General features: G+C 44.1%; 1 protein-coding gene across 1 annotated transcript; it reads right to left on the reverse strand.

The window, feature by feature from the left end:
* Positions 1-1455: 1455 nt before the first annotated feature.
* robo4 (roundabout, axon guidance receptor, homolog 4 (Drosophila)) lies at positions 1456-19499 on the reverse strand. Its single transcript, XM_062536614.1, has 19 exons — positions 19215-19499; positions 16867-17193; positions 16392-16549; positions 15070-15190; positions 14600-14738; positions 13796-13923; positions 13169-13284; positions 12539-12770; positions 12142-12263; positions 11642-11813; positions 10770-10964; positions 8960-9002; positions 8645-8766; positions 7688-8008; positions 6998-7105; positions 6638-6797; positions 4209-4502; positions 3441-3772; positions 1456-2771 (listed from the first exon to the last, which is right to left on the reverse strand). Exons 1-19 carry the CDS (start codon positions 19273-19275, stop codon positions 2497-2499), a joined length of 3426 nt encoding a protein of 1141 aa, XP_062392598.1. The 5' UTR covers positions 19276-19499; the 3' UTR covers positions 1456-2496.
* Between the last annotated feature and the right edge of the window lie 4518 nt (positions 19500-24017).

Consider the following 24017-nt stretch of genomic DNA (forward strand, 5'->3'; position numbering starts at 1 on the left):
ACACATTTTACAAACAATAAACAACAAACACAGTGCATCAGTGAGTGTAGTAAGTGCATCAGTGAGTGCAATTGTCTGTAAGATAATATAAACAAGCCTAGTTGTAAGTAGTGCTATGAGAGGAGATGTTCTCTGGAGAGCTGAGTTTTCAGACTTTTTTTGAAGCTGGGTAGTATATGAGTGCTGTCCTCGTATACTGGCTTCTGAGGCTGTCAATGTATCAATCTACCTAACGCTAATGTTCATGCATCTGTAACCACCACATATCAATCTGCAACTATAGATGTAGACAATACATGCAGATGTACAGATAATACTGCCGTAAGTTCTGTTCCCTTCCCTTCAATGGATGCTGCAGTACATTCTTTCTTTTTCTTTTTTTTTTTTTATCTGAGAGGACATCTGTGTTGGTGTGAGCTTTGCTAACGAGAGTCTCAAGCCTCTAACTTGTGGATTGGGTTGTCAGATCTCCAGGGAGATTTCTTAATATGGAGCTGCCCATCCAATTTGCATTTTATTCCATTTTATCATGAAAAGTCATTTAGCGCTACTGCTCGAGGAGATGTATTAACAGTTTCATAAAACTTAAAGCCTCGCAATCAATACTGAGGATTTAAGAGGTCACACAAATGAATGTTTCATTTTTTATTTCTCTCTCTCTCTCCACAACACATAATCCGACTGGACAAATGATAGCTATATCATGAAAAAGAAATCGCCGTGAACATCAACATCAAAGTGAACAGGGAAAGCACTGTTTTATATTGCATGGTAATGTGGGTCACTGGATTACTGACAAGCTATAAAAAGATAGTGTTTTTGGCTGCCATCTTAACTCTGGGGCTGAGACCTATGCTGTGTGTGTGTATGAGAGAGAAAGGGTTTGTGTTTGAGTGTTTTCCTGTATGTCCTTGTGTCTGTGTGTGTGTGTGTGTGTGTGTGAGAGAGTGTATGTGAAAGAGAGACAGTGATAAAAGGTTTGAGTGTGTTCCTGTATGTCCTTGTGTCTGTCTGTGTGTGTGTGTGTGTGTGTGTGAAAGAGGGAAAGAGAGAATGGGTTTGTGTTTGAGAGTCTTCCTGTCCTTGTATCTCTCTCTGTGTGTGTGTGTGTGTGTGTGTGTGTGTGTGTGTCTGTGTGTGTGTGTGTGTTGGTACTGGGGGCAGGGAGGACGTGTTTTTTTTCCCTGCCAAGCATATGGCCATGAGGAGTTGTGGAGATGGGGGATAATCCTCCGAGATTGGAGGCGAGCATGTCAGGCAAGTCGCCTCGGCTGTGCTGTAATGGGACTTGTGTTTGTGTGCGCCCAGGATCAGGAGTTTCAAACGATGTACACACACAGTCTCAAAGACCTACGACCAGCACCAGCAGATCAAGCAGAACAGATGCACAGATGAGCAGAACGCAGGAGGGGGAGATTGGAAGACGCTGTTGATGTAATTTTTTTGTTTGTTTGTTTATTTATTATATTTATAGAGATAGATATACAGAAAGTAAGGTTAGTTGAGTATAATACATCCTTATATAACATATGCAGTCATAGAAAAAGACATCTTTCAAAAAAACGTCTGGAGAGGTTGACATTATTACATTTCCACTATAAAATTAGTTTTCAATACATTATTTCCCCCTAAGTTTTCCCTTAAATTGCCATATTTGTTCAATATGTTAAAGTCTATGGTAACACTATACATCATTGTGCCCATGTTACAATGTAATACAGTGTACAGAATCAGTACAAGATGGTTTAAGGTTCACAAAGCATCACAAAGTTGCTGAAATGCTTTTAATGACAATTATTACACTGTAACATAAGCATTATATAAAGTGTTCCCACATCTATTACCTTTTCCATATAATCCATAAATCAGTAAGAGAAAATTTGTCAAAATGTTACTGATAACACTACAAGATAATCATAGAAATGACCAGAGTAAAACTAAAATGACAGAAAAGAACTCAACTGAGCATTTGTTGCCAAGTTTAAATGGGTGAACAATTCAAGGCTCACAATACATTAAATAGAAAAGTAAAGTATTGATACATACTGAGATCATAAACCAAACAACACTGTACACTGTGTTAAAATAGACTGGATTATTCTCAGATTTGCAGAATGAAATTGCAGTCTAAAAACATAAAACATACAAAACACTACAAACCATTTCAAATTGTCTTCACAAAATTGAACATCAAAACATTTTTCAATCCCAAAGCATATATAGAAAGGTATTGCCCTGAGGTACTGGGGGAGTGTCTACTTCAAACATGACCTGTGACTTAGGTTAACCTGGGGTTTGGAGACTGGTTAAACAATCGTCACCCATGACACTAGTATGGGTAGGCTGCTCCTATCAGTAAAGAATTCAAGACAGAAAGAATCACATTGGCACTCACATCTCAGCTCAACTAACCCAAAATAGGTTGAAAATACTATATGCTTCAACATGTTTAAAGTTCTCTAGGGGTGACCTAGTGATGAGAATACATGGCGATGCTCATCGGTGCGATGGCATCTTGTAGTTGGCCTGCCTGGGGTCCTGGCGGTGGTAATAGCCCCAGCGGTCAGGGACGGAGGACAGGCTGGCTGCGGCTGCGGCTGTGGCTGCGGCTGCAGCTGTGGCGCCCCCTGTCCGGCCGGTGTGGTACTGCGCTTCCATCTCGTCCACCCAGGTAGTGCCCCAGTCCCACACGGGTAAGGGGTCCAGCTCCCCGAAACAGTCCCGTGGAGGGGGGAAGAGCACGTTCAGGGGAGACCCGGACGGAGAGAAATCTGCACACACAGTCATAAAGGGACAGAGAGATAGAACAGATAGAAAGAGATAAGAAAGAGGGGAGAGAAAGAAAGACATAAGAACATGGCAAACTCACAGAGAAACAATTGTATCAATTCAGAACAGTGGCTCATTTAGTTTACTGGCATTACACGAGATATGAAGTCCATGATGGTGTGGTTTTCAGCTACACCCATTACACCACTACTGCAAATGTAAAGTTTTTTATATTTTGTTTTTGTATATGTAAAGTTTTACACATATACAAAAAATAATTTATTTAATGTCAAATATCTTAAAAAGAGTTTCTGTGTTTGATATCGCAGTAACAACAAATGTAAGCAACAGAGTACAACTACATTAGGGCGAACTGAAAAGAAGCAATGCTTTGTGTGGAGAAACATCCCCATCTAGTGGTAGGAAGTATACCATCAACATTCTCTGGGTTCTTGGCAGGGTAAAAATGGTTGCAAGCAAAGCATGACATAAGCCCACCATCTAGTGGTGACATGAAGTGATTCGACAGGATTAAGTACACAGATGGCGAAATATCACCAACAAAAAACACTGTAACAATCCTAAATGCAAACTGCAAAGTCATTAGATACTGCAGTGTTAACAATGTAGAGTGCTGATGTAAACAGTGTTTAACAACGTGGAGTGCTTGCCTGAGAGACTGGCTCCAGTCATCGAGTCCGCGGTCAGGGCGAGGACCCGGGCGAAGTTGGCGTCGTTCATGAAGGAGCAGTCGGAGGAGCTGATGATGCTGGTGCGGGCGCTGGGCATGTTGCCCTCGGAGACGGAGCCCCAGGCGTTCCACAGGGAGCCCTCCCACTCGCTGCAGCAGGACGACGGGGTGCTCCGCAGCTGCGCCCGGCCCACCACCCCACGCCGGGGACCCCCGCGCTCGCCCGCCTCCTCTACCTCCGACGGCCCGCAGATGTAGCCGAACGTGGGGGTCGGGGAGAAGGGCCTCGGGGTGAGGTTGTCTGGTAGCACACTGAAAAGAGCAGAGAGTGTGTTATTGAAGTGTTTTTACCTTTCATCCTGGAGAGACAAGAAATGCTCTCATCTCAAACAGTACAATTTAACTTCTTTGTTTGTAAAGAACTTACAGGGGGGGCAAATGCTCTGTTGCTAGTTTGGAGTTTAACACAGTTTTAAACTGGAGTTGGAGTTGGGAGTTGGAGTTTAAAACCGTGTTAAACTCCAAACTATTGCCCCATGGAGTTTAGACTGTGAATAATACACTTTTATCCCACATATTGAGGGTATTTACATTTAGTAATTCAAAAGTTATTCTTAAAATGTATTTATCAAACATCTATGAAAAATGATACACCCAAAGGTAAACATATGCACCCTGAGCTAAACACATTCTTGCATTCTTTCCGGATCATTCCCGTGTCTGAGTAAGTAACCAGCTGGTGTCCTACCCGGCCCTGTCCATCCTGGGTCTGATCTCCAGGTACTGCGTGGCGTCCTGCGTGGAGAGCGTGGCTTCGTCCAGGTCCAGGTCCTCGTCCAGGCTGGGCTCTGCGGACATGCAGAAGGAGGCGGTGGACAGGCGGCTGTAGGTGCGGCCCGGGTAGGAGGGGTAGGAGGGGTAGGAGGGGTAGGAGGGGCAGACGGAGGCGGTGGCCGGGGTGGCCGCTCCCCGCACCGCGGACGCCGTGCAGATGGACTGGAGAGAGCCCACGTCCATGGTCAGCTTGGTGGACCTGCTGGAGCTGGGGTCAGATGTGGCTATTAGAGTGCTGTCCCTAACTGTGCAGTTGTTATAGTCAGGGTCAGGGAGGGACAGTCATTCTAAAAAAAAAACGTATTTCAAATACAAAATAGTATTTTGTCATTTTTGTAGTTTATTGGGTTTGGAAGTAATTGGTGCATCTTTTGTGTCCTAAAACCACTGCAAAAATACTTTCAATGAGACATCTATGTGGTGACATCATAAATGCAAAACGATGCATGCAGCCTCTGACTGGTGCTGGCGTATGCCAAACAGACACTGTTCAAATTTGACCTGTTTTTAGCCCAGAATCAATCAGATACGACACACTTTAGAATCTGGTCAGTTCGATTTGTTGGGTAGTTTAAACTGGCTAGAAGAGGCAACAATCATTGTTCCAGCTCCAGTCCAATCCGATTGGATATCTGCTGTGTTGGCTGTCCTCCAATGTGGGCAGTCAAATAATGTAGGCCTACAGTGTGAGCACATCAATTACCATCCCATTCAAATGCTTTCAGTTACTATATCGAGTAACCGAAAAAAAAACAGTGTCTACCCGGCTTAGTGGTGTTTTTTTTGGAAGAGTATTGCCTAATCAAGCACTTTTTTAAATAAGATTTACCACAACTGTCTCATTCTCTGCTCCAGCAGAGCATTTAGCTTCCTTTGCTGGATGGATCAACAGGCTTCATCAACAATGAGCTGGTTGTGCTTAAAGGAATTATACTAAAAGGAACCTTGCAATGCAGGGCATAGGGCGCGCGCACACACACACAAACGCACACACGCACACACACACACACACACACACACACACACACACACACACACACACACACACACACACACACACACACACACACACACACACACACACACACAAACACACACACAAACACACACACACACATTCGTTACACTCCCTCTCTCAGACAAACAAACTCACTCACTCAATCCCAGTTTCTTGCTCACCCACACTCACCATACGTTTGCTTGTTTTTGGAAGAACTTTTGAACTGTTTTGGGATTTCTGATGCGTGGTTTCATTATAGCATTAATGGAGTTTTAATAGGCTACAATTTTGGGATAAAAAAGCATGTTGAAAAACAAATTTAAGTATTTTCAGAATACAAAAATACAGTATTTTATTTTGATACATGGCATGACTTAGATTATTTTGATACATTTTGAGTGTATCTGCCTATTTGTTTTAAAATACATTTTGATTTATTTTTGTGTTGTGTATGAAGTGTACCACCACAGGAATTGCATGCTCACTGCCAAATAAATGCACAAGCACAAGCACACACACACACACACACACACACACACACAACTCCACAGACACTCAATTATCGAGAGATGTTCTCATTTTTACGTGTTTTTACGTGAGTTTTAGTGCACACTCTGCTATTCAACAGCCTATAGTCTGTAGCACCATATGCTTGTTATCACCTCAAGATGCAATAGATAATTGAAAGATACAATATAATTGTTATGGCTTCACTGACCAAAAACATTTTAGTGTTCACCCATCTGTTATCCGACAGTCTACAGTCTGCATAACTACAGTTGTTATGGCTTCAGCCCCTAAACACTAAACAGTCTATGTGTGAAGTTCAAGACCAGTGAGAGGCAGTTAACAGCTGTATATTGCTCTCCTTCCTGAGTTTTGTCTGTGGAAGTTCTGTAGTTAGGGAAATGATTCACAGTTTACAATAACAACAAAAATGCACACAACCAAACTGGTCCTGCGTGGTTTATAATTGCTGAAAAACAGCCTACTCTAAAAGTAAACATTCTTCTATTCTAAAGCAAATAACTGCAAATGTTTCCAATGTCAATGGCATATTAATGAGGTATAATACTGTATACAGCTATGCCAGGAGTCTAAGTTTAAAAAGTATGCTAAATCCATAGGGAATAAACATTAACTAAACACACACACACACACACACACACACACACACACACACACACACACGAGAAAGCCTGTAAAACAAACACCGCACAGATCTGCAGAGGAAAGGACCCTCGGAGGAGGAAGTGTGGAACAATGGCTGCTGAGGTGCGGTGGGATGGGGGGGGGGGGAGGGGGTTGGGAGGGAGCTGGCTGCTGGGGTCTGTCTGACTCACCCTTCCTCTGAGCTCAAGCTGTGTATGTCATCACCGCAGCGAGGAGGGGACGACTGGGGCGACGCCATGTCCACCAGGTGCAGGGAGGCCGAGTAGTGGAGCATGCGGGGAGAGGAGCTCGACTTCAGGCAGTCTGGGAACCCACCTGGGGGAGGGAGGGCTGGGCGTTGGAGCAACAGAGAAGACATTAGCACACCTTAAATATGGTGACATAGAAAAAAGTTAAATAACCTTAATATGCCTTTAGTGGATGTCTAATTATAGTCACTCCCTAATTTTGGAATGTGTAATTACTGTGAAAAATGTCCCAAGTGGTGAAAGAAGATCAAAAAGAATGAAAGTGTCGATGGCTGGGTTTACCTGGCGGCTGATGGCTGAGTCTCTGTTTGTTCACACCTGTGATGCTGCCAACTGCCCGGGCCTGCTGGGACATGGCCACTAACGGGGCGCTCTTCACAGCGTGGAGCTCTGGGGGATTAACAGCACACGTTAGTGACTTTACTCTGCACCCCACTGACTAGGGCTGCACGATTTGGGGAAAATATCTCATTGAGACTTTTCTGACTCAAATTGAGACTGCGATTTTTTCAACATGATTTTTGAATGTCAATGAAGTGATTCAATATTCCAAATGACTCTTTCATTTGTGCCACCCCTGAATTGTTAGGGAATGCCCAGTGCACAAGAAACATGGCATCCCTGACTGACTGTGAAGCTCACCAATCAGAAATGATGTGCCCCTCACACACTACGCACACCCACCAACAGAAGTGACACAGTCAAGGAGGATGTCAACAGAAGTGGCACAGTCAAGGAGGATGACATGAATATAAAACTCAGAAATGTGACAAAATTAACTGCACGATTATTTGTAGCTTTTGCGATTACTATTTGCATTAGTTCATATTGTGATTACGATTGCAATTGGGATAATTGTGCAGCCCTACCTCTGACACACACACACACACACACACACACACTTGCTTGAGTGTGTAGACTTATTTGCTAATTTTGTTTTGTTTATTTTCGATCGGTTGAGTTTGCTCTTACCTCGCTTGCAGTTCTTCTCCCAGGACTCCTTGAGAACCCCCATGTTGGGCTGGGTCGGCAGGGCCCGTCTCCACGGCATCGCTGGCCCGTCCCTGGCCGCCTTGCTCCTGGCGGCGGGCTGAGGGATGATGACCGTCTCGCAGGCCTGGTCAGCGGTGTGGTAGTGAGGCATCTTGGTACGGCGGCCGGGACTGTTGAAGGTCTTGAGGTTGTTGCCGCTGAGATCCACGTAGAACGTGCCGTAAACCCCGCAGCTGTCAGACACTATGGGCACGACAGACTCAAGATGGCCGGGGTCCTTCTTGGCCGTGATGGGAAGAGCTGCCATCAAAAGAGAAAGAAGTTGGACAAACATCTCTTGAGTTGTGCTTTGGAGGCCATTGAGGATCCTTGATGGCTTTTTGAAGCATTACATTACACTTTTTACACTTACATTACACTTTTTTCATCCAAAGTGACTTACACATGTCTATATACTATATTACAAGGGATTACATTACATTGTCATTACATTGTCCCCGGAGCAACTTGGGGTTAAGTGCCTTGCTCAAGGGCACAACAGTGGGAGACGGGAATTGAATCAACAACTTTCAGGCTAATGCTCGCTAGCCCAGCTCCTTAACCACTACACTACCACCACCCCAGCTACCGAGGCAGCTCACATAGCAGCTCAAGATGGACTGGGTGCAGTCCTCCTCCTCTATCAAATCATCTAGAGAAGATCAAGACTCCTATGCTCCATGGGAGGAACTCAGCTCCTCTTGCACTTTGGTCCTCATTTGGTTGCCAGCTATGTATCTTCCTCTTTGTCTTTGTTTGGTTGTCCATATTGTCTGACACATTGCTGTCTCTGTATGTTTTATGTTATGTATGTCTGCAGCAGTACCCTGTCTCTAGCCCAAATGTCTCCCAAGGGAGACGAATAAATGAACTTGACTTGACTTGACTGGGACTCACTGCTCTTGCTGATGCTGAGGTTGGGGCTCTCCTGGCCCTGGGCCCACAGGTCCTGGTAGGGTTTCCCGCACAGCGCTGGCCTCCAGGCCCCGGATACCCACGGCGAGTCGGGCGCTGCCATCCTGCAAGAGACATGGCATGAGACGAAGCCCTGGATAGTCACCACCTCCAGCAAGGGTGCTTTTAACATGACCAACAGACAATTTCCAAGAGCGTCTCAGATGTATGAATCTACAGAATCTATCAGTGTTGGCCACTTGTATTGAGTGTGTGGCTTACTGTATCTGAGGATAGATAGTTTTGGGCGTGTATTACCTGTGCTTGATGATGAGGTCCTCACTGGCTAACCTGTACAAGCCTGTTACAAACAAATGCATTGAAGAGACATATTTATTAGAGAATATAATTGGATATAAAATAAACTAAACATTTTATACAGAGTATGTGTAGCATAGCATCAATTTCTCATCAGTCCTTCAACAAAGATACAGCTTCAAATTTCAAATTGTCACATCTTTAGTTTACAGGTTTATGCATACCTGTTTGTACTGTAGAGTACAAACTGCTGTTTGGACTGCAAGAAATGCTATATGTACCCATCTGAATACTGCATTATGTTTCTATACAGATATGTTTCCAGAGCAAGCATGCATAATATTCTGAGTGCTGAATAATCTATTACTGACTCCGGTTATAATATAACTCTCCCAACGACCCTAAATTGTTGGTCAATTGTTGGAGTTTTACAATGAATGACCTTTAACAGCGGACCCAAGCACAATTGGCCGTTCACCTGACTGTGGTGTTAAACATGCAGTAGCCCGACTCTGACATAGAGGACCGGTGCCCGTTACAGTTTTTCACAATTGCTAGAACACCTTTTTCAGAACTCTTTACCTTTTTCTCAAAACTGTGAACACAAAACTCATTTCTCAAACTACATTCTCGAAACCCTTCAATCTTGTTGCAAAACTGAACAATCACCTCAAAACACTTTTAACTTTGCTCAAAACTAACTAATGGTCTCAAATCATTGAACACATCAGGCAAAATTACACTCCTGCAGAGCAGTGATAAGACAATACACCAAACAATGGAAGACACAGTTTTCAGGGCAGGGTTTATGGCTCCTGGAGGAATTGTATTCATTCTAATTTGAAAAAAAATATCACAATGAAAATAAAGAATAAGGACTTATATCACTCTCTACTCATATCCTCTAGCCTATATGAAGATATAAATCAACAGTTTTGTAAGTGAACAGAAAGACAGACTGATACTGTACTGAATATGATTTGTACTGTGATGCCACAGACTCTGATAGTACTGTAAGTACGCAATACTGTGATATTGTATTGTGCCTAAATTTAGACTTACTTGGACATACTGATAACTCAACTCTTTCACTCTCTCAGAGTTGAGCTCAAAGGGTAGTAAGTGTGTAACAGTGGATGTTCAGTGATTACTGTACTGTATGATCATGGACATTTACGCTATTTCTCTTCTATAGTCTGAATCTTTGGATTATTGACGCCACAGAGAAACCACTGATGTTGGGTTGGACCATGAAGTCCTGCTTCTCTCATTGGCATTCCATGAACCAGAACATGGTCAATGATTGTTGCCCAAATATCATAACATGTACAGTATTGCAACTCTTGGGACTCTCTGTCTTTCTCTTCATCCTCTTCCTCCTACCTGCACCCTCCTCTTCCTTATACCCCACTTCTACTGTAACACACACTTGTTGTCCCCTGCGTCTCTGTCAACTCTGAACTGACTTATATTGGTTGTCACATCATTAGACAGAAGTGTTATCAATTATGAGTGGTAGTGTTCAAATGGAGACAACTGTGCACTAATTGTGTTCAACTTCTGCGTTGTTTGGTTATCAATATAATTAAGAAGTGCATCAGAATGCACAATGTGTTCACAGTTTTGCAAAAGGGGTTAATGAGTTTGGTAAAATGGGTGAAAGTGGGTGAAAGTAGTCTATGGTTTTGCCAAAAAAGGGAATAATTCAATAAATGTGTTCAGGCATTTGATAATTTGATTCAGAGAATGGGGTTTAGTGTTTGAGCAACTGTGAAAAACTGTAAGTGATGTCACGTTCTAAACTGCTGACCTGCGCTCTTGTGGTGTCGGTGGCCGAGGCCCGAGCTCCTGGCGTGGCGTCGGTACAGGCACACAGCGGTGACCATAAGGAGGCACCACAGGAGCACGCCCACGCTGCCAATAAACACCGGGTCCTGAACCACGGCCAGAACCCAGGGGAGAGCGCCTGAGGCCGGGAGAGCGTGAGACACACGCTGGTTGTTCTCTAAATAGAGAGAGTGAGAGAGAGAGAGAGAGAGAGGGGGAAAAAGGGAGAGAGAGAGGGGGAGAGAGAGAGGGAAAGGGGAGAGAGAGAGAGAGGGAGAGAGAGTGAGAGAGAGAGAGAGAGAGAGAGGGGGAAAAAGGGAGAGAGAGAGGGGGAGAGAGAGAGGGAAAGGGGGAGAGAGAGAGAGAGAGAGAGAGAGAGAGAGAGAGAGAGAGAGATATGGAGAGAGAAAGACGGGGGGAGTTAATGATCACATGCATTATATTTGTAAAAAACAATTACTATAATTGTTATACACTAATATGCTCATAAATCCGTTCAGGGCGATATCAAATTAGATTTTCTTGTCCTGTTGGGATTTGTTTTTCAAGAATGACCGGAATGAATAGACTATACAGTACACTATTATGTTGTTTATTCAATATTCAGAATTATTCAGCATTTATTCTAATTGTTATATATGGCCTGCATTGGAAGGGCAGACAACTTTTAATGAGGAAAAACTCTTTTGTATTCCATTCTCAATAACTCTCTTCAGCGCCTTAGATCTTAGAAATACTACTATCCTACATTTGACATGTTTACAAATGAAATGACACTGAAACTGACTCCAACCCAGAGCTAGTTTTAGAACATGCTTTGATCTAGCTGTGCCTGCAGTTGCCATCATCTCTCACCTATCAGAAGTCTGTGAGGGTCACTCTTCACGCCGACCCCCGCTCCATTGAGAGCCGCCACTCTGACCCAGTACTGCCTGCCAGGGTGCAGCATGCCGATCTCCAGACTGTGGGTCCCACTGTCCAGCGTCCAGTTAAAAAACGGCTGACCGTCTGACTGCACACACCACACCTGAGGAGGAAATAGACGCAGAGATAGAGCCCATCACCAAGAGCATGCTGTTAATACATACTAATGCCTAGTGGCCCATCGAGTCCCATTCCATCTGATTCAACCCCAGCTTCAGAAAGTGAAAGTTCTACAATGTATTGCTTTTATGGTGGTTTCACCTCAGCATCAGTTCTACAAAAATGATTTCACAGGTTAACTAATCTACCTGGTTGAGGAGTTGTGCTGACTTAAATCAGTTGGTTTAGTGAATGGTTAAATCAAATACATGGTAGGACTTTCTGAAGCAGGGTTCCCCACCTCTAGTCTGGTTCGTGTTACTGTTTGGTACCTGATAGCCCTGGATGATCCCGTTGTGGGTGTCGTGAGATGGAGGACCCCAGCTCAAGAGAACTGTGTCGTTTCGGTCCACCGGCATCGTCACGGACAGTCCCTGAGGAGGGGCACCGGGGGCTGTGGACACATCAGAAGCTCAGTCCTCATGCAGACACTCATAGAAAACACACTCAAGATGGCCCAGTTCTGCTCCGTGCTCTATCATGTGTCCCCACTATCATGTGCCATCATGCAACAGTAATACATCTCACTGGTTATGCTACACTTGTCATTTACACAACAGTTATTTACACAATCAATCATAATGTAGATTCTAAAGGTACATGGTGTGTTTTGTATGTTGATATAGCCTAATTAGCACCACCTCATGGTGAGGCTGATGCGGTCCTTACCGATCTCTGGCACCCTGAGGTGTCTGGTGTTGCTCTCTCTGCCGTATAAGTTGCTCCCGTATGGTCGCACTTTAAACTCGTACTTGTAGCCCCTCTTCAGGGGGCCGACCGCTGTCTGCAGGCTCGGCAGAGGCACCTTCTTGGCCGCCCAGTCGGAGCTAGCAGGCAGGAGAGAGCGGTACAGCACCTCGCATCCGTCCAGGTAGTGTGGCTGGGTTGGCAGAGACTGGAGCTGGGCAACACCAAGAGTGAAAAGACATAAGTACAGAGCCTGTAGCATTGTGTGGCCCGTTCATGAGCAACTGGGAAGTGGGAGAATTCTAGAACGTGACGCCTGAACTTGGGACTTCCCAGTTTGAAGTGGGGGCTTTGGGAGAGCTCCCAGCGGAACGTCTCCCAGTCGCATTATTATTACAACGCACTATTATTCTTGCTTTACTCTTACTTTAAAGCATTTGTCTCAGGTAGACGATGACTGGCTTAAAACACTCAGAAGATTCCAGTTGTATGCATTGCATGCAATGCACTTGGACTGTTGTGATACAGATCTAAAAGTAAAAATGGCTTCCAGTGACTATCTGTATGTTGGTGCATGTCTGTTTTCTCTTTACAACCAAAAGTTCGCCGTACCTTCCACTGCACCAAAGACATATTGGAGGAAGGAGTCATGACAGCCACGGTCTGAAGCTCCGCACGCAGAGCAGACAGCTCCTTATGAAGCTCCTTCTGTCGAGTGTTCAAAGCATCTGTCAAGAGAGTACACAACACATCTTAGCAAAACAACCAACAGGAGCAAAAACAAAGCCACATTATTCTCTCCACTGTTCGATGTTCATTAGAGAGGCAGCAATAAACAAGGTGGAAAATTCAGACGTCAGAAAGCAAAAGTCCTACCGCACCACAGACTGTGTATGTTACAACCAGCTGATTTTAACTCAGCCAACTCTTTAGCCAGCTACATCAGCTCATTTGTGAAATCACCAGTGAAATACAGCACCTTGGTTTGTTAGTTCAGGCATTTATACACTAATTAACACCTTTTTGGTAATAAAAACATCAACAAATTATACAGTGTACCATTTAGAAAAGTCTTGGTTTACCAATACATGGTAGCATATTTACTTTATGATGTTGGAGTTTTCCACCATTGGCTCTAATCTGTGTGTGTGTGTGTGTGTGTGTGTGTGTGTGTGTGTGTGTGTGTGTGTGTGTGTGTGTGTGTGTGTGTGTGTGTGTGTGCCTCTATCTCCATCTTACCCTCTACATGAAGCACTGCGCTGGCTGTGGATGCTCCCATCTCGTTGACAGCAGTACAGGTGTACTGTCCACTGTCCTGCTCAGTCACATAGTGAATCTGAAGACTCTGATCTGGGTTGACCAGATACCTGTCGAACAAACATAACATCAGCCATTGGTGCATATAGTGCTGCAGCATGGTTCAGTAGCCCATTAAGAAGATGATGGGTGAGTAATGAATGAATGTGAGAATGAATGTCCATTCACTTTTACAGCATCCACAAGAGAGCCAGAATCTCTGAGGGTTGGACCACCAATGAGTGAAAACCCTCTCTTATGAGTATATTCACAACCCCTGTTCTGCAGGGTCTACACACATACCAACTCATACAAAATCCTGAGAACTACATATGCTACAGAAAATAATACACTTAGAATGGCTTAGTACGTATAAGTCAAATGTAAATACAAGTCCTAGAACTTAACAAAAAACCCTCTATTGCACCCATGCAACAATACAACATGAATAATCAGTGCATGGCTCTCTTAAGTGAGTAGTGTATTAGCATGGTGTAGTCAGCGATTGGCTTTGTAATGAGCAGTGGTAATTGTGTGCTGTAGTCATTGTAGAATGGCTCTCTGGCTGCAGTGGGAAGTGCAACTGTGTGATGTAGTCGTCGTACAACGGCTCTCTGGCTGTAGTGGGAAGTGTAATTGTGTGGCGGAGTCAGCATGGAGTGGCTCTCCGTAGTGAGCAGTAGTAATTGCGTGGTGTAGTGTAGTGAGCGCATGGCTCAGTTAGCGCCGTGTGTGTGGATCCCTGACCTGCCGTTTGGCAGAGGGCCCTGCTCCCGGCTCCACTCCACGGAGGGCATGGGGTCTCCGTCTGCCTCACAGAAGAAGTGCGCCGCCTCCCCGACCTTCACGCTCACATCCTGGGGTGTACGCACCAACACGGGCTTCACTGAGAGAGAGAGAGAGAGAGAGAGAGAGAGAGAGGGAGAGAGAGAGAGAGAGAGAGTTTGGTTACATCTCATACATATAACCACAAATACCATATGCAGATTGTGTAGATTTCTTTACCATGTGTGTCATAGACACAACATATAACCTCAACATGTACAGTAAACTGTAATCGCATATATCTGAGATTCATATGTTTTCTATTTATGTATGTGCTTTTCTCTGAGTATAAGTCATAAACCATCTAATTTGCAAATTTGGCCCAAAGAGCTTATCATCCCGAGTCGTCCATATCAACCTGGGTGAGTTACTTCTGACCAGAGCACTCTTACCTAATACTGACAGCCTGGCAGCCTGGCTCTCCCGTACCCCCATGGTGTTGGACGCCACACAAACATACACTCCCGAGTCATTCTTCAGGGCAGGGCCGATGATTAATTTCCCGTTAAGCACCTTAGCATAATGGATAAGGAGACGATTAGCACAGATCATAAGTCTGAGTAGACCATCACTCATACATCATTAGGTCTGTAATTGAGATTGCTTCAGCTGTCCATTATTCTTATAATTAAAATGATATGTCCATTTATGATTGTATAAAAAGAAGATAATAATGGTTCACTTATCCCCTTCACATAGTTTATAGCACAGATGGAATAACAGTAGCTGTAATTCTTAAACTTTATTTGCAAAACACTCAATAATAATTCAGCAAAGTGTTCATAACCTTCACCAAAAATTAGGTTTTTAAATATAATGAACAGATACACATTTAGTAAGTAGTTATGTACTACTTGCCAATCAAATGCAAGGAGCACCTTAACTGTTGTCTAAGTGATAGTCCTAGAGAATGGACACAATGCTGTGGTCAATTCAATTCAATTCCAAAAACGTTATTTATCCCCAAGGGGCAATTTCTCCATGCAGGCATAGTGACATATAAGACGCACAACATATAAGACAAGACAAAAGGGAGAACAGGACAGACAGGGGTGTGTGTGGTTGAGGGAGGGTGGGCGTTAGTCCCAGGAGAGAGAGGAGGAGGGGGCTGGGAGCATATTTAAGTTCAGAAGGCCTCAAAAATAAAATGTGATCACTTCCTGTGCTTCACCAAAACTGCTGATATGCATCCCAACATAAAAGGACTAATTTTGTAACAGTATCATCACTGATGCAGGATGAGAAATCAGTTAGACAGCACAGTCTCTTTGTTGCTCGCAAGTATAGCTCTCCATCTTGACAGTCTAATCCTGCCAGATCAGACAATCCATTTGTGTACATCCTCTGATCTTTCCATATTTCCTTCAAACACAAAGTACCCTCTTTTATAAGCTATTTGCTCAAGGACATTTCACTGTACTTAGATATCCTCCTTAAGATGTTCAGATGAGACGAACAGTCAGTTCTCATCAGGTTACAAGACATATCAACTCACTAACACAGAATTGCTCATTTAAGTGAATATGTTTAGATGCAGGTATTTAGTGCAATACAAATGTAAATCTGATCTCTGTACTCCTTGCATAAGGAACTCATGACCTCAATATTGTTAAGACATTGCTCTGTCTGGTTGACGGCAGGAGTAGTATTTCATTATTCCCATCAGGGTCTCATTTGTGCGTGCGTTTACATGAGAGTGGAGAGTGGCCCTTACAGTGTAGTGGTCATCAGTGCTGTTGATTGGAACGCCGTCCTTCTTCCAGATGACGTTGGGCTCTGGCTGCCCAATGGGAGGGCTGCAGTTCATGATGGCCACCTCGCTCACAGCGACCTCCACATCACTGGGCTGGACACGGAACTCATCCCGCAATGCTAGACGGAGAACATAGGAATGGGTCCTTCAGTAACACTCTTAAACTCTTAAAACACAACTTTTTAACACATCTCTGTGTCCAGAAAGGGACAACACAGTTTGTGTTGTTTACTTTTTTGTATTTGCTACACAATATGTGGTAAAAAATAACACAACTCACGTTGGAAACAACTCAATTTGAAACAATACATTCGTTTTAAGAGTGTATTAAGAGTTAATAGTATGAAGAGTGTAGAATTTTAAGAGTGTATAGTATGTTTATAGTAGTGAGTGCAGTGTCTGTAGCTTAAAGTCACACAAACAAACTCAGACTTACCTGCGATGTGCAGAGAGGCATTTCGACTGGTGACTTTGCCGACGCTGTTGCGCGCCACACACGAGTACACACCCTCGTGCGACTGACCCCTCCGGCCGGGCACCACGCTGAGGAAGAAGAGGCTCCCCTCGTGCAGCGTGATGGGCCGGGACGGGTCGTCCAGGCGGTTCGAGTCCAGGGGCTGCCCGTTGCGCAGCCATTCGATGGTGGGCTCTGGGGTGCCCGAGGCCCTGCAGGAGAGCGTGGCGGGGCTGCCCACCTTCACCACCACGTCGGACGGGTGGTGGACAATCTGAGGAGGGGTCTCATCTGGCGGGGGCTTGGAACCTTTTGAAAGAAAACAGGAAAATCAGGGAGGTAATACAACTTTCCGTTTAGAACAAGTTGGTTTAGTGGCGTCAGATTCAGGTAAGTGGGTCAGCCAAATATTGACACAAAGGAATGCTGACCTGTTCATTCTTTCAAAACACTCTAAAATAGCCACATTGTGTATTAGCCGCAGGACAGTGTTTGATGGAAGTTAAAAGAAACAAAACCATATTAATCAACTGCCCCCCATGTATTAAACTCATAGCTGAAGAAATTTAGCAAAATCGATGTATAAGCCGCAGCTAATCGTTGGGAAATTGCGGTAATGCTTACATGTTGCATTATACTATACTTTATATTATTTGACAACATCTTCCTGCATTAAACGAGGTATTCTACCTCCCGGTCCTCATACAACAGGCAACCAAACTAAACAGAGCCATCCCATAGTGAACTCTCCACTTAATGCCCTCTGCTTAACTCAGCAGTGAACGCATCAGGTCAGGGGTCAACCAGGGACCCCCAGAGAATGAAGTGAAGTGAATGGGACATCCCAACCCCCCATTCTCACCCTTAAACAAAACAGTCAGTGTTTCACAAAACATGACATTTGACATTAAAATGAACTTCTACGCTGAAATGAATTGTGCTGATAGGTTCTTTAATTAGTATCAGGCTTGTGTTGCCCATACACACATTTCTAACATGACAGACACTGTAAACATGTCAGTGAGTAATAGAATGCATGGATAGCATGCTATTTTTCTGGAGGCCAAACAAGAACTTAAAATACCAGTGATGGGAACATCAAAAACCCTTCATTATAAACAAACACATTTGGCCCTCTTGGTTGACCTTGCCATTTGTCTTTGTTTTATGCGTTGGGCATGTAGGATGCCTGGGTCGTGGGCTGCTTCCTGCTTGGGGCCGGAAACAGAGTGGTCCACAGATTGTTTCTTACACTGTGCCTGGAACAAAAGCTCCTTCACACAAACACAATCTTCAACCCAGAGGATATCCTTCACCTGCTCACAGAACCACACAGACCCTTGCTATTAGCGGCCTGATGACAACAGCACTACAATGGGAGAGTGTCAAAAATAACTGATGTTTCTTTCCACGGTGACTCACAATCTAGAAAGACAAAAATGCTGGACTTACAGTAACACTAGACCCTTGCAGTGTATTTCACATTCGTTCGGAAGACTCCCAGAGATATACAGTATCAGCCACTGGACTGTTTTGCCAGTAGCCTACAATAATGTGGAAATTTCTGGCATTCACTCTCAAGTCAGATAACTGTCTTTATAAACAGCAGAGGGAAAGGAGGGTATGAACACAGTGCTGATAGGAATGTGATTAAGGCATTTTTGGCAAAGAATTTCTGTCTATAAAAAGTCTCTATTGTTTTTTGAAGGGGTTGTTTCCTGGGAAAGAAATCTCACATGCTTTAGAGCCCATCCGCTGGCCAGAGTTTTTGTACTTGTTTTCTCATTTGCTGAAGTTTGCAGTTTACCACTCTCTGAAATTTGTTCATAAATGGTTATAGCCTATACATTTGTTATTCCCAGGTGCTGACGCAGTCAAAATCGATTAAGTGACATGAATGTGCATCAAACCATATGTTTGTGTAGCCTACCCTAAGTAGACTAAACGTCTTCTAAACTGAGTTAGACTATTCAGAAGTAAATCCTAACAAAACTTTGTATTGTGGGTAGAGGGTGGTCTTTAACTGCCGAGCTAAAGGTTATTGCTGCAATTGTCTTTTATGTCAAATAAATAAATAAACAACATCTTAGGTGGACACCTGTAAAGTCGTGGGCTACATTCATTTGTATAGTATCATTAGTACTAGCACTTTAACCCAGATAATAAAAATAAAGCAAACTGTTCTAAATTCCTCACACGGCATTTAATGTCACCTCTATTGTTTCTAGTGTTCACTCCATCAAACATCCTGCCATTTAACTTCGCTCCATCTAAATAGTCACTTGTGAAACGCATAGCTTTTACAACAACAAACCAGTTACAAGTCTTACCTTCAAGTCCACAAGTAATCCCAATGCATAAGAGGAGCTTAAAAACCTGCAGTGGGCTCATGATTGAGCATAATTATTAACCTCCCGTGATCTCTTGACGCATCTGCCTTTTAAAAACAGTTAATTCCCCGGTGTCTTGCGTTGGAATTTCTGTGGATTAGGAGTTAATGTTCCAATTAAGCTTCAATTTGGGAATGTGTTCCCTGCCAGTTGCACTTAGCGTGTAGTTTGTATTTAATATGCTAATTCTCCCGCAAACTAGTAGGCGACATATGTCTGAGTTCAAGAAAGCGCCATCCGGAATTGTGTCACTCCCTGTAGGCGGCTTCTTCGCGCAATAAAAGATGCAGCATTCCAGCTACAACCAGCATACCATCCCCAATGCTTTGATGAAAATAGTATAGCATATTGTTTGACATGTCTATTTAGGCTACAATAATAGCACAGAGTATGTGAATACTTTTTCAGTATTTCAGTATTGTGTATATACTGAATTAATTCGAATACAAAAGTATTCCCTGTTTTCTTTATAAAAATCCAGTCATAATACATCATTAAAGAAAGAAAATGAATATGTGAGTACTATTTCGTTCATAATTTCGAACAGTCAACGAATATGAAAGACTTTTCCTTTTTATAAAGTGCAGGCCTTGTCTAGAAAATAGGAAAAGTGAACAATCAATCAGAAAAAAACGATTCTGTATATCACATAGGCTAATTTCGTCTCTAAAGGCAGTGCACGGAGTCCTTGAGAGAGGAATACTGATTCGGAGTTATTTCTCTTTAAGGGCATACATAATTGGTCATTTAATGAGCTTTGCATTGTGTTGCTTAAAATACTGCCATTGTGTTGGACTTTTAGATTGATCCTTGGCAGATTGGCTTCAACTGAATTTAAGGAAGGCAATAATGGATAGCTTTTAGGCTTGAATAAAGGATGGGGTCAGGGAAAGTATATAACATGTGCATGAAAAAAAAGAAAACAAGCTTCTGTTCAAACAGCCTTTAATTAACTGGTCCTAGCCTACATGGGGAAGCAAGCTGAAAACTAAGAAATGTTCATGTTTTCACAAGCACCTGGCAGTGCATATTATACAAGGGAAGCAAGGATAAAAGTCTACTACACATAGTAGGCTAATCTACACACAGTTTATCCTCTATCCTGCATGCTGTGTTCCAGTGGCAACACACTGTGGAGAGGTTTGGTATGCCCTTACTGTTTATAAAATGTTTGTGTACCAAAGCAAGATCTAGGGATCAATCTAAGATAAAACACTTTCACACCAACAGATGATTGCATAATGTGTTTATCCACTGAATGCTCTATAAGCTCATGTCAGCATGGAATAGCTTAGCTTACCATAGGCACTCTATCAGATTCTCATCTATTTTATAGTCTGTCTAGTCATCAATGCAAAGAACTGATCACAGTACTTGCAATGCTGTAATGTAGATCTTCACTATCTTATAGACACTGAAGAAGTGAGGTTGATTCTAAAAGCAATTTTAATCCAAACAAGATGCTACAAACATTTCCATCTTTCAATTGTTCCATCTAATATCACAAATATCATAGTAACCATCTCAGTTTGTAACTATCCAACCAAAGACTGCCATTTAAAGATTCTTGATCCTTCCCAATAATAAGATGAAAGTCATATGCGTCTTCATTTAGACTAACAGAGAGACAATATAAAACTTGATCAAACTCATATCAAAGTGAGTAAAGGCTGCTGTGGTCTTACCTCTCCTTCTACTGCCCCTGTGTCTGTGCTGGAGGTGTCTGTGCCCCCCGTGATGGGGACGAACGTGCTCCTTGCCCGGCTTCACCGCCCCGCCGACTTCCGAGGTGCCGTCTGGCATACAGGTGCACTGACACTGGCACTGACGTGTGGCCTCTGCCCAGGTGAGGAGCCACGATGCCCACAGGAGCCAAGTGCCAGGCTGCATCCTCCAGTGTGTGTGTGTGTATGTGTGTGTGTATGTGTATGTGTGTGTGTGTGTGTGTGTGTATGGAGACTCCCCCTGGGACCCAGCTCTCCAGGGACACACAGCGCTCCCCTGCTAGAGCCTCCTCCAGAGGAGCCCCATCCCTGCCCTGCTCTGCGTGTTGGGAGACACCATGGGAGGGCGAGGTGTGTGTGTGTGTGTGTGTGTGTGTGTGTGTGTGTGTGTGTGTGTGTGAGAGAGAGAATGTGTGTCTGACAACAAAGTCTTGGAGCTCCCGAGTGTTGTTGAGTTATGCAGAGATGGTTATGAAGTTTAGCTCTCTTTTCTCAATCTATGTCTCTTTGCTCTGCTTTGTGCCTCTATTCCCACCCGCCTCTCAGTTCTCCCTCTCTCTCTCTCCCTCCCTCATTCATGCATACACACACACTCACACACACACACACACACACACACGCACACACACACAGACACACACACACACACACACACACAGACTCGACACAACAAACACCCGCGCTCACACACACTGACACACTAACACAAAACACACTCTCTTCTTTCTATTGACCCCCTTTTCTCTCTTTTTTGGATAAGAAGTTGGGGGAGAGCACAATGGCCCAAACACTAGTCTCAGGCACCACGCTGAGCGAGCTGAGAGAGAAGCTCAGGGACGAGGACCTGAGGTCCCGTCGCCTTCCACAACATGCGTACACGTCATTGGTTCTGCACGTACATATGGGTGGAAAACAAGCGGGGCAGGGATACGTACAGTATGTGTGTGTGTGTGTGTGTGTGTGTGTGTGTTTGGTGGGGGAGGGGGGGGGGGTTCAATACTAAGGAGGATCAGTTCCATTAATCAAGTGTCTGCTAGGTGACCGATCAAGTTCCCGCACAATGGCCGTCTCTCCCACTTTAAGACATCAAACGGGCAGGAATGTGCGGCCGCGACACCCACTGGCCCCTGGGCTCTGACAGGAGGCAAAACAGGCGCCCTCCCATCCCTGTGTTCCAGCGGCACGCCATTCACTCGGCGGCTTTGCACAGCGCTGTTTTCACACACAGCTGACCTCCTTTAATGGCCTCGGGTTCAGCCGTGCATATGTATGGGGGGGACCACTCCTCCTCTGGACGGGCTTCATCTCCCCCCCTCCCCCCCTTTCAGATCTCGGCGTCTTTTATTCAACTTTATTCACGTTTTTTTTTTTTGTCAATGAAAGTGGCCATGCCTTGAAACGACACCACCCCTTTTCCCCCTATAACTCACACTCGATAGATGAATGAGTAAATGATAAAGTAATAAAACTACCAAAATGGCCACAAAACGCTCCAAGCGATACAGAAACTTAACTGCCATGGCTATAGTTAGTGGAAAAGATGTGAAACTCTTCAGCTATGGCATTCATTCACGACTCTCGTTCCACACATCAGCTATCCCACAGCAGTAGTGCGAGCTTCCTTTTGACCACCAAGTGAGAGGGAGAGAGAAAGGGTCACACAAAGAATTCTTTTTTTTTTCTCCCTCTTTCTGCTCTCACAATTCAGAAGGCCTCTTCGCTCTGTCTCTCCACCCCATCCTCACCACAGCAAGGGAGCAAATTTGTAGCTGATTTTCCGCACAGTATGGGCTCATGTATCATATTGACTCTGAAGAGAGACCGATAGTGAGTTGTCTTGTACAACGCTCCAGGAGCAATGTCTTCTTCACAGACTCAGGAGGATTTCATGACAAGTCAAAACTGAAGCCTGATGTTATTTGAGGACATCACAATCTATATATGTATATATATATTAATAAAATAATTTAAAGTATACAAAATAATAAATTATTTCCTAACAAAGAATTCATTATTGGTAATTGTATAAAAAAGTGGAACATTTTACATTTACTTAAATTATTATTATTTTTTGGTAATTAATATTTTAAAACAAATTCCACACACACTTTGTACATAACAGACTGGGACGTTTGATGTTTTATGACTTTATGGACAGTCAAAAGCATTATTACAGTATTGTGAACTGTGTGCAAAATGTGTGTCTCCTATCAGACCATTATTTACTTTGTGGCTTGTCCTTCTCCCTGACCACCCAAAATCACTATAGGGACCACAAACGAATCAGCACAAAAGTACCCTGTGGCTGAGAGGCCATTGCTGTGCCCCCACGGCTGGATTTGGGGCAACCTTCGGACAGATAGCCTGACCCATCACCATAGGACCCCATATAGAGAGGACGACCAGCCACGCTTCACCCCTGCGATGGGGCATGGGGTCACAACAGCGAGGGGGCTTTTTTGGGGGATTCCTCCGACTGGCAAATCGGGCCTTAATCTCTCTGACTGGGAAAGAACGAGCTCCGCCGTCCCCTCCTGGGAGAGGCTAGAGGCCGGGGACCTGCCTGGCCGCGCTCAGATCCATCCCCCCGGGGGTGGCTGTGTGAGTGAGCAAGCGAGCGAGTATGTGCTCGAGTCGCCGATGGTACCCCCCTCTCGCCCATCACAAAGGGGGTAATGGAGCAGGACTGGTTCGCAGTGAGAAAATGCACACTTCCATCCCCGAAATACATCACAGCCGTTGCCTTGGCGACCAATTCCAGGCCTGACCTAAAAAAAAAAAGCAAAACAAATTTCCCCCTTTTTTTTTCCACAAGGCCACTGTGTTGCTGGCAGTGGTCTCCTGATTGTTCCCCCCTCAGAAGATCTACTTCAGTCATTTGTGCCCTCAACAAGGGGGGACACTTCAAGTGGCGCTTCAGCCTCCTGACAGCATAAAACCACTGCCTTTCAAGAATAACCGGCACACATAAATCAATAAATATCACTTCTACTCTGCTGCCATGTGCTTCTCAACAACT

The sequence above is a fragment of the Sardina pilchardus genome, chromosome 5 (genome assembly GCF_963854185.1).
Source record: "Sardina pilchardus chromosome 5, fSarPil1.1, whole genome shotgun sequence".
Lineage (NCBI taxonomy): Eukaryota > Metazoa > Chordata > Actinopteri > Clupeiformes > Clupeidae > Sardina > Sardina pilchardus.